The 15,894-nt window shown below is 33.7% G+C and overlaps 1 protein-coding gene across 3 annotated transcripts in view; it reads right to left on the bottom strand.

Annotated features, from left to right (window-relative positions):
* Window positions 1–5,976: 5,976 nt before the first annotated feature.
* LOC105537070 (poly [ADP-ribose] polymerase 8-like) overlaps window positions 5,977–15,894 on the bottom strand; it is a 103,292-nt gene continuing 93,374 nt past the window's right edge. For 2 of the 3 annotated variants that reach the window (XM_011976546.1, XM_011976545.1), the window contains exons 5-8: window positions 10,007–10,096; window positions 9,386–9,456; window positions 7,528–7,605; window positions 5,977–6,289 (exon numbers count right to left, since the gene is read on the bottom strand). In XM_011976546.1, coding sequence (XP_011831936.1) covers window positions 6,191–6,289; window positions 7,528–7,605; window positions 9,386–9,456; window positions 10,007–10,096 — 338 coding nt within the window. In that variant the 3' untranslated portion in view covers window positions 5,977–6,190. The remainder of the gene's footprint in view (window positions 6,290–7,527; window positions 7,606–9,385; window positions 9,457–10,006; window positions 10,097–15,894) is intronic. The other variant, XR_001005666.1, reaches the window with a different exon arrangement.

Raw genomic sequence — 15,894 nt, 5'->3', positions numbered from 1 at the left:
TATACCTGATGTAAATGACGAGTTGATGGGTGCTGACGAGTTGATGGGTGCAGCACACCAACATGGCACAAGTATACATATATAACAAACCTGCACGTTATGCTCATGTACCCTAGAACTTAAAGTATAATAATAATAGATATATATATATATATATCAGTATGACCCTTATCCACAACTGTTTTCTCCATAAATAGTTTTTCAGATTACTTCAACAGAATTTACCATAAAAGAATAATCAGAATGTGCATACATGCCTTTAAAACCACTTACATGTGAATTTGTAAGTATTTTGTATATGATTTCTTAAATGAAGTTTTGGTTAAAAGTATCTTCCCAATTTCTAACGCTCCAAAAAAAGAAAATGAAGGGTTGCAAGTGTTCCTCTTCTTCACCATAGCAGAGCATGAATAAAGAATTTTAAGGAGGCAGAGGCCCTAAAGGTTTGCAATTAACTGGATTCTGTAGGTGTAGATCTATAAATAGTTACCCTTTTTTGTTTGTATGCCAGATTTCAAAGAATTTACAAATGACTCTATGTATATGCACACCCATTTCCGTTGTGATGCCCTTTTTATATAATGCCAATAATTTCATATTTCCCACTCAGAGATTACAAAGCGTGATTACAGTTTGTCCAGATGCAGCGACCCAGTCATCAGGATTGCTTCTATATCTGAGTAACTTTCAGCGGCCCAGGATATCATGAATAGCAAATATAGAATCAAGTTGAATGCTTGAAATATGACTACAACTTGAATTGTGAAGCTAGATATCTGATTGTGTCCTGAATGTAGTATTCGATATATAATAACTCAAAATAATTTCATGTGCTGCCTATATTTCTTCACTGTGAAAAGATCACATCAAATTGATGAATTTGAATTTTTTTAACATGAGGGAAACAATACAAAAATGATCTAATGAAATTGTTTCATTCTGGTCTGAAAAGAATGCCTCCACAAATGTTCTTTCCTGACATGTAGTGATACATTAAATTTGGGGTGAGCTACTCTTTTAATCTACATTTCTTGAAATCTGGTAATTTGATTTTGGATATTTAAATGTGACTTAGCTCATTTAAGCATAAATGTGTAAAGTTTTTTTTTTCAATGAATGTGGACTTTTGAGCCACTGTGTTAGAATTCTTAGCAATTTGTTCTCCTATTTTTAATGGAACTACTCAAGACAATATCCTCACTCATGAGACATTCACATACACACTTACAATATATTAACATTTAATATATTGGTCCTCCTTTATCTATAAAGCTTCAGCTTATTCATTACACTGTTATGATGTTTTATAATGCAGCCTGATCAAAATCAGCAGTCATTGTGTTGGTTATGAAAATATATTTCAGATATCTAGCCTTCCTTTATTAACTGTATGGAAACACACACACACACACACACACACACACACACACACGTGCATGCATGAAACTCTACCACATGTTCCTAGGAAGTAAGCCTCTATTACTACTTGGTTATTTCTTCTTTCAAAAACTGGGTGGTTATATTTTGAGAAGACAGATATTTTGTGAAGATACATACACCTTCCCGTGTCATCTGAAACTCAACAGCTTGCATGTCTATCTCTGCATGCCTACTCAATGTGTGGTTTTTGCCCAGCGTGGGAGACATGTTTGTGAATGGGCCAAGAAATATGCAAACTCAGTAGTCAGGAAGAAATTCTGGCAGATTAAAGAATTTGCAAGACTGCATCAAAGGTAGCTATACATTTCTCTAAAGAACAACAGGGCTGAGAAAAATTTTAAAATTAGATCCAGATAAGAAAGGAAGCTCATGTAAAATTGTGCATAAGAGGTACAGTATAAACAACTGCTAGAACTCTGCAGTCAGCTTAACAATCCTCAGTTTTGCTAGGAGAAAGTCCTTGCGTTGGGAGTAGTGGTTAGTGTCTAGGATCTGAGCACCTAAAGCTTACATCTAGATTATGTCCCCGTGTTTTGGGAAAATGCTCTCTCGTTTCTTTCCCCTCTGTGCCTCCTTTCATCATTTCCCTGATTTTCAGAGTCAGACTGTTTTTATTCTTTGGCTTGGAGGCAGAGGGTGAAGACTCAATATGCTAGAAAGGAGATTACAAAACATTCAATCCAAGATCTTTTTTGATGAATGATATACATCTATGTAGGCTAAGGTATGTTGTGGTAACAAGCATTTTCAAAATCTCAGTGGCTCAACATGAAAAAAGATTTGTATCTCACTCTTACCTTATGGTTAATATAGAATTGGGGGTTAGGGTGGGGCAGCTCACTGTTGTCACGAAGGGGCCCAAGGAAGCAGAGCTGAGGGGACATGGGAACTAACACACTAGCACTTGGCTCACATATGACTGGCCAAAATTAGTGATATGTCCATGCCTAACATTAAAGAGTACAAGGAAGTACAATCCTACCATAAGACCAGAACAGGAGAACCAGAAGATACGTAAGCAGTCCTACTGGCCACTACAAATGAGAATTTAGAAATTTAGAGAATTTAAAGCAGTGCATTCTGAGGTATGCACTTTTTTCTTTCCTTTCATTTACTGTTTTTGTTTTTTAAAGGAGATATATGTTTGGTGGGCATGAGTAACGTGATACAGGTTCCTCAAGCCACCCCAAATCGTCAGAATGCTCGTTTCCCAAACATTACCCTCAAAAGGCCCGATTACAATTGTCTGTGCACAAAAAGTGATTGAAATAGTCACAACAGTTGACTGTTCACAATAGAACAGTCACAGTAGAACAGTCACAATTTTAGAAGCTTCCAGCCTACATTAAGCATTAGTCACAATAAAAAGGTTAGACTATTACTCATATGACTTAAATTTTCTAAATGAAAGATGGCATGATCATAAGGCAAAGAATATTTTATATTAAATGGAAGTTTTAAATTTCACAAAGAAACTATCAGAATCATTTCTTTCCTAAACAAATATGAATTTTCTGATCTGTAATTCCCTTTCTAAAAATAGTAATTTTAATTTATTTTCCAATGACACTGATCAATTTCGTTTTCATAAATATAGAGAGATATATTTTATGAAAAATACAAAATGCGTTTTGTTGAATGATTCAAGATGACACTTATTCAGACTGATCACAAAAGTTCATGTTGCCCCAAGACCTAACTCACTTCCTATACAAGAGAGTATAAATCAGAATTATCATCAATGCTTACATGTATGATTCAACAGCCAGTAGTAGGCTTTTGGATAGTATGGCGAGGTAGAATTGTCATTACCTACTTAAGTAATGTATCATCACTCACTTTTTCTACACCTTCTTTCAGCCTTCTTTAAGAGGATTTTGCCTCAACAACCTCAGGATTTTGCCTAGGCAATCTCAGTTACTTCCATCTCTTACATAGAACTTAGATGTGGTTAGCTGCCTTTCTCATTAGACGTTGCTTTAAAAAAAAAAAACAAAACAAAAAAATTACTACTAATAGCCTGTTGTGCATATTGAGGTACTTTTGCTCTTCAAACTTCATTAAGTTCTTGTAAGCTCCAATTAGGTAAAAGAACAGCTAATTAGAACAGTCTGTTTTCAACAGACTTAGAACTTGGCAAGGAAGATGATTTCAAGACCTTCTGCCTAACTACCCACCTCTTTTCCCTTGAATCCAAGCCTAAGTATTTGAGACTAGACAGTAAATTCATTCTCATTTAAGTAAATCAGACTAGTCCTGTTGTGATTCACCTTTATTCCATGAAGCCTCTAGGAAGTTATTTATTTTGGAAATATCCTCTACAGCTAGAGAAAATCTAGAGCAGACAGGAACATGGCTTACATTCATTAAGATTTAAACTGGACCAAAACTATTACAAGTGAAAAGGGTAAGGGGAAAAAAATTCAAAACACTGATATGACTTTAGATACTTCATTTGACTGAATTTCCAAATATTTTTTAACCTAATTTCAGCAGTGAACAATTATCACCAACTTTAATAATAGAAAATACTAATGCAGATCATCACAGGTACTTAACAAATGCTTGGTGAAGAAACAAAAAAAGACCTTCATTTATACATGGCAATATGACTGGGGCCTAGACAGCATGGAAATATGTTTTAGAAAAATATTAAACTATAAAAGAAATCAACATGTGCTAAAGTTGTCCACTAAACAAAAATACTTTTTTTTTTTTTTTTTTTTTTTTTTTGAGACAGAGTTTCGCTCTCGTTGCCCAGGCTGGAGTGAAATGGTGCGATCTTGGCTCACTGCAACCTCCGCCTTCTGAGTTCAAGCGATTCTTCTGCCTCAGCCTTCCCGAGCAGCTGGGATTACAAGCACCTGCCACCGTGCCCGTCTAATTTTGTATTGTTAGTAGAGATGGGGTTTCTCCATGTTGGTCAGGCTGGTCTCGAACTTCTGACTTCAGGGAGTCTGCCTGCCTCGGCCTCCCAAAGTGCTAGCATTACAGGCGTGAGCCACCGCATCCAGCAACCAAATTATATATTTCAAATAAAAGGAAGTTGAAGTCTATGTTGTATTATGATTGTTAGTTATATCCCATAGACATATTTTGGTGTATATAGAGACGGAGATTATTGTGCTTAAAATTAAAGTTGTAGGCTTTCAAGCAAAGTTCAATTACTGTTAAAAAACAAAACAAAACAAAAAACAGCCATTGTTTTGGACTATGTATTGATAGTCCCAATTGCCTTCTTCATATATTTATTCTATAACACTTACAAATATGCACATTACCTAATCTGGAGCCATAATAGAGATCAGTGTGAAATTATTGAAGCTAATTTGCTAAAACTTTGAAGTTTGCAAAGACTCGCTTTTCCAAATATAATCCCAACACTTTCATTCAATTGTAGCCTAATATACCTTCATGAGTAGAATAGAGATGGTCTGGGTATACAATCCCAGTTTATCTTAGACTGCAGATGGTAGGGAGTTTCTGTTTCTGCAGTTAAAATAAAATGTTTGGCAATTATAAATTACAGCTGTGCTGTACTTTCCAATTAAAATTATTTGTTTGCCCTCTCAAAGTATGTATATGTCCATTGAAGAAGTTACAACCAGATAATGTGAACGTCTTTTTTCAGATGTTGCCACTGAAAACAATCAGAATGCCAGCAGCCTATATTTCATGCATGTCCCATGTTATGCTAGGTACCACAATACATGAAGAATTAAAATCCAAACCAAAACAAAATGAACAAGAAAAAGCACTGCCCAACCATTCACAGAATTCAGTCTAGAGGGGGAGACGTAAGTCAAATAATTAAAATACATGAGATGAATAATAAACAAGGTAAGAGCCAAATGTGATGGGAGTCCAGAGAACAGAGGAACTTATCTGCATTGGAGATTCCAAGAAGGCTCACAGAGAAGCTGACCCATGGACTGGGGCTTAAATAGAGACAGCAGTGGGATTTGAAAAGACGCATTCCCTGATCAAAGAATTGCTTATGCAAATGCCCAAAGTGAAGAGGAAATATGGCATATTTGTGTAGTCTGGGTGCATAAAGGGGCCAGTCTGAGGTCAGGCTACGAAAGAGGTCTGGAATTCCATGGAGACTTCGAGACTACACTGTAAGCAAAGAATGGAAATCTGAAATAACCAGAGCTGATTCCTGAAAACTATTATGGTGGCAGAAAAGGTTTTTTCTTACATTAAAGAGAAAAAAGAAAAGTAAGGATGGTAGGGTCTTCTGAATGATTAAAAGCAATAAAAATGATGTGTAAATTTATCACCAAATAATAAGTAACTACAGAATAAAATACATTATCATTCAAACAAATACTGTGCAAAGTTACACTTTTTTTTTGAGGGACCAGATGACAATGTAATTTGGATACCAGTAGGTAGGCATCATTTACTTTTATCCTTCACAAGCATGTGGCCATGATTTACGATAACAGCATGGGCCCAGCGGGCCAAATCTATTCTAGGAATTAATTATGACACTACTTAAGATTGACACATCTTCAAACTAACTCTCCAAAATAATTTTTAATGCAATCAATGTACTCTTAAACAACATGTATCAAAAACATAGCCATAAATATGTCATTTTGTATAAGGAGAAACAGTAGACTCTCTCTAAAACACTTTAAAGTGTAATTAAAACCCCAAATTTGTCCTTTAATTTAAATTACTCCACAAGCAAATTTCAACGACTCACCATAAAATTTTAATTTTATTCACCAGTGATATTTATTTACCTGAGAGAAACTGCATGTGGCCCATATATCTCTCTCACTGCTGACAAATCAGATTCTAGTTGTGGGTGCTTGTGCAGTTCCCCATCATAGTTCACCTGATGAAAAGGGATAATTTAAAAGTGTCTCAGAGGTGAAGGGAATCAAAAACTTAAGCAACCTTTTGAGATAGGTCTCCCTGTGTGTTTTACCATGGGCATTTTTAGCTTCATTAAAGTAATATATTCACTAATATCCTTAAGTTCACATATGACTAGAATAATTGATTATGGTTGGAACTTAAAGTTAGTTTATATTAATACAAAGAAAAAGCAAATGTAAAAACCTAGTGAAGTGTCTGGCAGATAATCTAAAAAACTTCTAGAATGAACATCAAGACTGAAGAAAATCATTTACTTCCCTTCTGTAAGAATTAGTAAACAAAAATCAAACAGGAATGATTTTGCATAATGTTAAAATGTTATATTGGTAAATGAATCATTTCGTTGGGAAAACTATCTCATTGCTAGAAAGACATTCCTGGAGAGAGGAAAGCCCATTTTATTATATCATCTCTCTGTAGCCTTGCACATGCTTGATTTACAAATTACTAATTTTTCATTCTGAATAAATAAATTTACTTGCATTCTTTTACATAATTTTGGCTTTAATGTCCTTCTTTAACATATTACCCTCCCATTATACTATCCAACTTATAAAGCACATTTGCTCAAGGAGTTTATAGAAATAGAACCACATATTATATAGCCACACTCTAAAATCAATTGCTCAGTTTTAAAGTTTAGCATTATCCTGTAAACTTCTGAGGAGTTCTTCTATATATGTGGCTAGGCTATTCTCATATATTTAAATTATGATGATTCTTCATAACAATTTTTCAACACCAAGAATTCAATGGCAATGAATACAAAAACCAAATGATGAAGACGCTCAGTAATTTCGGCCCATCAAATTTAATAAAAGTTAAGCAGCTTCTATTTAAAACAAACAATATACACTTTTATTACAAGTGTCATTATCTCAAAATAGTGACTGAACACAACATGCTTAAGAAATTCTAGTCAAAAGCATAATAAAATGCTATCTGCAAAATCTCTGTAATGAATTAAGATGACTTCAATGTAAATAAATGATTACAATTAAAAGGACTGCAAGGGAACCTTAATTTCCAAAAAGAGGTAGAAAATGTGCAAAGATAAATTATATAGATTTTCTAGTTAGTTACAGAACCCTGAACAACACACAGGTACCTTAACTCTCAGGCACAGATTATCACTAGGACAACATGGCTATTAGAATTCTAAGATTATGTATTTGTAAGACCACGTTTCCTTACCTGCCCTCCATAATAAAATTCTTCGGAATCATTGTCACCTTCAGAATCTTCCTCCACTGTACTATTCTGTCTTGACTCCTTAAAATAATAAAGTAAGAAAACAATTTAATGGTCAAATTATTTTATATTTCTAAAATATCAAGAGGCTATAATAGGCAGGTCTTGAGCATATATTATGGATTTTATATATAAAACATTCTTGGTGCAGTATAACCCCAAAACAAAAGGTAGTGGGAGACAAATGGCTTTGTGAGTGTACTCAGCAGCATATCTGCTTTGAAAGTTCTCTTTCACTGATTTTATAGGAAATGCACAATTCAATATTTGATGTATATTAAAAACTTATGTATAATCAATTATACCTTCAGTTTTGCTCTGATAAAAAAAGCTCTGGCAAGCTTATACTAATTCAATTTTATTAAAAAGCTCCTCAGTATTATTTGTCCCAGGCTGTTCTCACTTCTGCCAACTCTAAACAATGGTATGAAAAAAAAAGAAACTTTAAATGCAATAATATAAAATCAAATTATGAAAATAAATATGAAACATATTATGAGAACTTTTGATATACAGAAATTATTTGCTTCAGAATTCAGATTTCAACAGGGTATTTAATTTAATATACTTCAACTTGAAGTTTGAATTTCTTTTTTTTTTTTTTTGAGACGGAGTCTTGCTCTGTCACCCAGGCTGGAGTACAGTGGCCGAATCTCAGCTCACTGCAAGCTCCGCCTCCCGGGTTCACGCCATTCTCCTGCCTCAGCCTCCCGAGTAGCTGGGACTACAGGAGCCCGCCACCTCGCCGGGCTAGTTTTTTGTATTTTTTAGTAGAGACGGGGTTTCACCGTGTTCGCCAGGATGGTCTCGATCTCCTGACCTCGTGATCCGCCCGTCTCGGCCTCCCAAAGTGCTGGGATTACAGGCTTGAGCCACCGCGCCCGGCCTGAAGTTTGAATTTCTAATTAACTGAACCACATCTGCCATGTGTCTGAAGTACAAACAATGAAAATTCATGGGGGTATTCCTATCACTGGCCCTATTAACACACGAGAAATGTAGGTATTTGGACACAGCAATCCATTCATCCAGTGCTTTGTAACCATCCCTAAACTTCTAGACTTAATTTCAAGTTCTTAAGGAAAACAAACAAACAAAAAAATGTGCAAAAGGAAATTTGGGTTTTATAAAATTCTAACCATTTTTGGTTTCAGCAATCCTTTTGTTCAACCAATAATTCTCAATGTGGATAAAGAAGGGAAAAATGAGTGGTGCAACACTAACAGGAAGAGGAGAGTTGGATCAAATGCATAATTTTGAAAGCAAAGAATTGCTGGTCCCATTGCACTCATTTTGTTTGTTTAATATCCTGATATTTATTTATAGATTCAAGTAAAGTCTTTGGAAACAGAAAGAAAAGATGAGCTTGTGTTTTTAAATACTGATAGAAAATAAGACTATGTACACCCTCAGTGTCACTTTGGCTAAAGAAATCATCTTTTAAAATTTTAAGGATCCCATCAAAATCATGTATAGCCATGTGTACCTATAAATCAGTTACGTAAGTGTTCCTCAGTTAATTACATTGTTTGATGAAAGAATACAGAATAAGTTAAGCTTTATATACATTTTATTTAGAGTTAAACCAGACATTTCTTTCTATGATTTTAAAGGGAACTTTCTTCTCAAAGTTAATTTTAGGGCACTTCCTACCATACCAAACACCCCTGAGCCATTAGCTTGAGTTTCATTCACCATATACCATTTTAGTCTCACTAATGATGCTATTAACTACACATACCCAGTAAATTTTAAATGTATCTATATTGTTTCTAGAAAATAAAAAATATAATTTACATACCTCCCCATTTTCCTTTTGTAATTTGGATTTTATGGATAAGCAACAGTTAATGTCTTTTGTTTTTCTTAATTCTGAAAGAAAGTTATAATTAAAAAATATATTATGGTATTTAGTATGCTATTCACCAAGCATTCATGAGTTTTAGTACAAAACCACCCTTTAAGTGATTCCATCTCCTTTGAAAATGAATTAAGGGATATTTTGAAATCATGTCATGTTGAGGAGTTACACAATATGCAAGCTTTTCTGATTTTTCACTGTGCAGAAAGATGTGATTAAACTAAACAACCGCTTTACAAATTCTTTCAGCTCTCACTCTATAATTCATGGTATCTTCATTGCTGTAAGTGTGCTTTTAAAATATTTAGTCTGTCACTATGTAAGAAAATATTTTTACAACAGCAATGTCAGCATATACGTTTAAACAGAACTTTTTTACAACTACTTTAAATTTATGCATTTACAAAATTGTTAAAAAATATACTTTAGATAGAAAATTTTCATGGAGACTGGATTTATAGATACAGAAGATAAATATCTGTTACTGGCTAAATGAAACAAACAAAAAGGATAATGCAATTTAAAAAATTAACCTAGAATAAAAAATAATATTACTATTACCTGTTGCTATTCTATGAAAAATTACTGGTATTGGCTCTGTAGTAACTAGCACATCTTCATCATTCTCTGAACTTGACACATATGTATTATCTGCAAAAAAAAAAAAAAAAGGATAATTAAAGGCATAAGTTTAAAAAATACATCCTTTATAAAAATAATAGCTAATTTATATGTACATCACTTTAGTTCCAACTCTCATAAACCACACACTACTGTTCTGATTAAATTCAAAAAACATGATAAAGTAAATTGCAGATTTATGTGTGAAGTAATTGTAAATAGTCTCTTTAAAGACGTTTGTATCTCCTGGTGAAATACAGATTTTGAATAGAGACTATCCAGGTGCATCTCTAATATCCCTTATAGCAATGAATCATTTGGATGCAACTCGGTACCTTATCTCACTGGACAGGGTCCTTCCCAATATTAGCGTCTACTATAGGGAGCAGGGTTAGTGAGTACAGAGAGAAAACTAAAGAAAAGCACTTGCTGCAATTAAAAAAAAAAAAAAAATCATTAGTGGGCCGGACACGGTGGCTCACACCTGTAGTTCCAGCTCTTTGGGAGGCCTAGGCGGGCGGGTCACTCCAGGTCAGGAGTTTGAGACCAGCCTGGCCAACATGGTGAAACTCCCCATCTCTAAAATAAAAAATAAAATAAAGAAAGATTCATTATCAAATCATTCAAAAATTTGAGCTGAAGACTTTGTTGTAAATCATACCTTCCATATTGCTCTAATACATATTTTTAAATTGATAGTCTCACAATTATCATTCTTCCGTGAATTAAATTATCTACATGCATTATACAAGTTGAGTGCACAGAACACTAAATCAGTCCATGGAGTCCTTAAATTTATTATTCACTATTTGTTTCCTCTTAAAAAAAATAACATTTTTATGAGTTTAGCACTCTTTCTCTGATGAATACAGGTCTCCAAGTGTATGGTAATACAATTCCTAGGTATTTATTTTTCTTTGCTCATTGATGATTGCAAGGCATCTCTCAGAAGAGCTTTTTAACACACACTTTATCGATTCATTAATAATGGTCCTATAATGCACCCATCAATGACCTACTAAATAGTATAAAGTAGCACGAACACATAATAGAAGCATGGATCAATTTCTGCTAGGAAAAATTAGTTGTTCTTATGACACAGTGAATGCACATTAAAAGATATTTTTGAGCCCAGTTTTCATAATATTGTGTCAGTACAGTGAGAACACAATTTTTAATTAATACATCTCTGAGTCATTATTTCCAAAGAAACATCTGTAGTATTCTTAGACCCCAAGTAATGAGTGAATGATAGTGATCTGTATGTACAGATTAGCTGCAAAAGATTGCCAACAGACCTAAAGCTTTAACAGTCAGGGAGCTAAGCAGGAGTGGATGTGAATTAGATTTGAGACAAAAGACGTTTGCCTCATTATTTTGATTAGTGCAATCACAAATTTTGCTTTATTTAGTTTTCCAATATTTTCATGGAGGATATGAGGTTTTCATGCTTATTGAGTGGGACCACAGATTAAGAAACAGGTTTAATATAAACTTAATTATCTCATTAGTTGAGACTTTGATCACTTATCTAGAGTCGCTTCTGTCGGGAACCTCATACTTTCAGTATCAAAAATGCCTATTAGACCCTCACTCAGAGTCTCACTGATTTGAAGTCGGTTGCTACTTAATATAAAACCTAATTATCTGTTTTCCCTGTGCACAATGGACTCCCTGGAGCTAACATTTAGGAGAGAAAGAGTATTAGAAGGGAGCATTAGAACAACAGAAACAAAAGCTGGCCACCAATTAGAAGATCCAGAAGAATCCGTAAGGTGGATAGCATCATGCAATTTCACAGTATCATGGAATGACAAAGATTTTACTAAAACACCAAGAGGCAAGTTAATTAAGACATTACGTTTAAGAAAACAGGGGAGTGAATAACTAAATAGAAAGGATTTTCTATCAAAATGGCTTTACGTAAAGTGTCAACACTGGAAGACAGTGAGATTTTATTCAAGAGAATATAATTTGGTGACTGTATGTTGCATAGGCTTGACAGCATTATGCCTTCAAACATATCATTTTCTAAACATAACCATTTCTAATGGTTTGTATTTTGATTAGTGTTTAGGCATTAGAAGACATGTAATTTCTTATTTTGGCTTAATTTACCTCAAATAAAAATGTTTCCAGGTTCATGATACTATTTATTAAATTGCCATTATTACATAATAGGCCAGATCAGATCACAGAGACAGACCCAATTTATGATCAGAAACGTAGGACAGGAAAGAAAGCACATCAAATCTAGAAGCTGGTTCAATTATTTGAAAGAATTCACTTAGCTCTGAATTCAAAGCACTCTAGTCCTGGGCTTTTCCTTTTTGGAAGATTTTTGATTACTGATTTGATCTCTTTACTGATCATTGGCCTGCTATTATTTTATGATTCAGTCTTGATAGGTTGCATGTCTCTAGGAATTTACCTATTTCTTCTACTTTACGCAGTTTAGCAATCCTTTTAAGATCCAGAGGAAATGGAATCAGTATCTTGAAGCGATATCTCCACCACCATGTTCACTGTGGCATTATTCACAATAGCTAAGAAGTGGAAACAACTTAAGTGTTCATCAATGGACGGTTGCATAAAGAAACTGTGGTACACATATACAACAGAATATTACATTCAGCAACTAAAAAAGAATGAAATCCTGCCATCTGCAACAACATGGATGAACACAGAGGACGTTATATAAGCCAAGTGAAATAAGCCAGACACAGAAAGATAAATACTGCATGATTTCACTTCTACGTGGAATCTAAAAAAGTTGAACTAGTATAAGCAGAGAGTAAGAACAATGGTGGCCAGGGGTTGGGGGACATAGGGCGATATTAGCTAAAGGGTACAAACTTTCAGTTAAAGCTATAAAATCAACAAGTTCTGGGACCTAATGTATAACATGGGTGGTGATGGATATGTTAATTAATTTGATTGTGGTAATCACTACATATGTATACATACATCAAATCATCATATTGTATATCTTGAATATATTCAATCTTTGACAATTAAATATTTTAAGATTTAGAAAAATCTAGACACTACTGCCAACTAGCTGTTGATCTCCTTTAGCCTAAGCCACAGTTATAGCTATACAATGAGAGGTTTGCACATGATCTTTGATGATCGTCCCATCTGTATGAATCCATTCTATTGGCTTTTTGTTGTTGCTTAATTCCTTCTAAATCTTCCTCAAATTATTTTGACATTTGTAAAAACAACATATTTGTTTACAGGAGAAAGTGGAGTGTAAAAAGTGTTAAAGAAAGGACTTAAAGTAATAGAATGAGTAAGTGACAGAATAAGAATGTTTTTAAACTCAAATTCCTTCACTGGAATTCTCCATCTTGACTTCTAAGCTCCCCCCCCTTTTTTTTTTTCTGAAAACCTCTGGGGACAGTTAGATTTTTAATGTGTATGTTTTATAGTATTTAGTATTTCTTAAACTGTTGCTTTTATTCTGCTTCAAATACAGCATCATCTAAGTCAAGTTATTCCACCCCTCACTGCTATATAACTTAAGATAAATAATTATAACTCTAAAAAATAATTATATTGATTTCATGTACATTTTTGATATTTTTGCTGAATTTTCTCTATAATTTCACCTCATCCCCTACTGCAGTCAATTATTATCCCTATTTTAAATACTAGGAAAATAAGGCTCAGAAAAATTAAATACTTTGCTCAAATTACTTATTAATTACCTATACACTAGTAAGTGGTAAAACTTGAATCTGTCTGAATCCAAAAATCAATGTTTTGTCACTATACCATGTGCTTTTCTAAATATGGAAAGTATTGTCACTAAAAAGTTGCAATATCTTATAAAATATAAATGCTTATTAGGTATAAAAACAATTACATTTTTGGGGCTGTAATTTGATATAGACTGTATAGGATTCTAATTCTCACTGAAGAGGTTTATTCACAAGCTATACCTAATGCTCAAGTATATCATGTAGGTCAAGACTCTTTGGACTCACAGGTAGTAGAGGATCCAGAAAGTACCCCTTCATTCCTCTACTAGGGATAAGAGAGTGCACTCCCAACAGTAGGTAAGCCTTCCTAATTAAAAGTGGAAAGAGAACATTAAAGAGTTCTGCCATTATAGCAGAGCCAACCTGTGACTTGTAATACACACAACTATTGTGTAATCCATTCTCTTACATTAAAAAATAAAAACTGTCTTCAGTATAAAATACACAAAGAAGTACAAGTAAATCAGAAGGCTGCCCTATTTCTTCACTTAATTATGAACAGTCAACATATCATTTAGTATTTCACTTATATACATGCTATTATGTATGCTGACTCAATAAAGACCCTCTAAATTTTCATTTCACTAAAACTATGAAATAAATTTCAATAGACGGCACAAGTTAATTAATGGATCACAATCATAAAAGGACAAATCTGTTCCTAGGGACATAAGCTAGAATGATGTAATCTTGACTTTGGAGGATAATACTGATACATTTTCATAGAGCAAAGAAAATTTCCTATGTTCAAACTTAGATGATTAGTTAATTACTGATCCAAATAATCCAGGAGAAGGTGGGGCGGCCTAAGCTATATTATTAGAAGGAATTAATAAATGTTGTATCAAGATTACTGCATTTAGAAATTGGATGCAACATTAAAAAGAGCTATTTGTTTGAAATATTCTTTTAAATGGACAAACTATTTGGAAGACAAACCAACAGAGGGAAGAACAAGAACAAATTTAAACAATAAAAATGGGCCAGGAGAAATAACCAGAGACATGGAAGATTTTTACAATTACAGACCAAATACTATACTTTTGCTAAAAAATTTGGACATTTCACCAACATAGAAACTTTCAAGAAGAAGACCTATTTTAAAATGACTAAGAAATAGGAAAACAGAAGAGATAATAATCACGGCAGAAAAATAAGACAACTGCCCCAGAACCATCCCTAAAGAGCTCAGACAGATTTGTCTGCAAGTTCTAGCAAATGCTCAAAGAGTTGTTTAATTCCTTCAGCAACTTAAGGTCTTTAATGTTAAAGTATATGACAAAACACATAATTCTCATAGATCAACATTGAGTTATTTGCTAATATAATTTGTTACTTTATTGTTTAAAGGAAAAAGTAGATATACCACCTCAACAGATGCCAAACAGTAGTTTGATAAAGACTTAATATTCATTTAAAAAAAAAAAACCTTGGTAAATGAGAAAAAGAGTAATTTCCTTTCTGAAAACAACTGGAAGCATGCTCACTAATTTTGAGAAAAGATACAAAGCTGCCAACTTTCATATCTATTATCAAAAATTATTCCAGTGCCAACAAGAACAGGTATAAATATTGGAAAGGAAGAACAAACATAGAGGTTATAAAACAAGATGTCTACCTAAAAAGTCAAGCATATTAACCAACAACTCTTAGTACAAATAAATATAGATTAAAATTTAATAATGGGGAAAACATTATCATATTAATGTTCACTGTGAAGAAAGCTCCATAAAAATACTAACACTACTTCCCCAGAGGCAATGGGAATCAGAACGTAATTACAGACTTGATTTTTATCTCCAAACTACATGTTTTGGGAAAATGTTATTTAATACTTACCATCTCTCAGTACACTTCTCTAAGTATGAATTTATATTTTAAACTGCCCTGTTTTGCCTTTCATACAGACTGGCATTGAGAATCAAATGAAATTATGTATGTGCAAATACTTGGAATACTGTCCACTGGACAGTGTATTTTGATATACTGGTTACGTCAACCAATTGAAAATTCTGCCCCAGTATTTAAACCAGAATGCACTAATCTTTGTCTTCTGTAATT

Source organism: Mandrillus leucophaeus, unplaced genomic scaffold (assembly GCF_000951045.1).
Source record: "Mandrillus leucophaeus isolate KB7577 unplaced genomic scaffold, Mleu.le_1.0 Scaffold1681, whole genome shotgun sequence".
Taxonomy (NCBI): domain Eukaryota; kingdom Metazoa; phylum Chordata; class Mammalia; order Primates; family Cercopithecidae; genus Mandrillus; species Mandrillus leucophaeus.
Note: the sequence above shows the minus strand (reverse complement) of the source record. Positions and strands in the feature narration are given on the sequence as shown.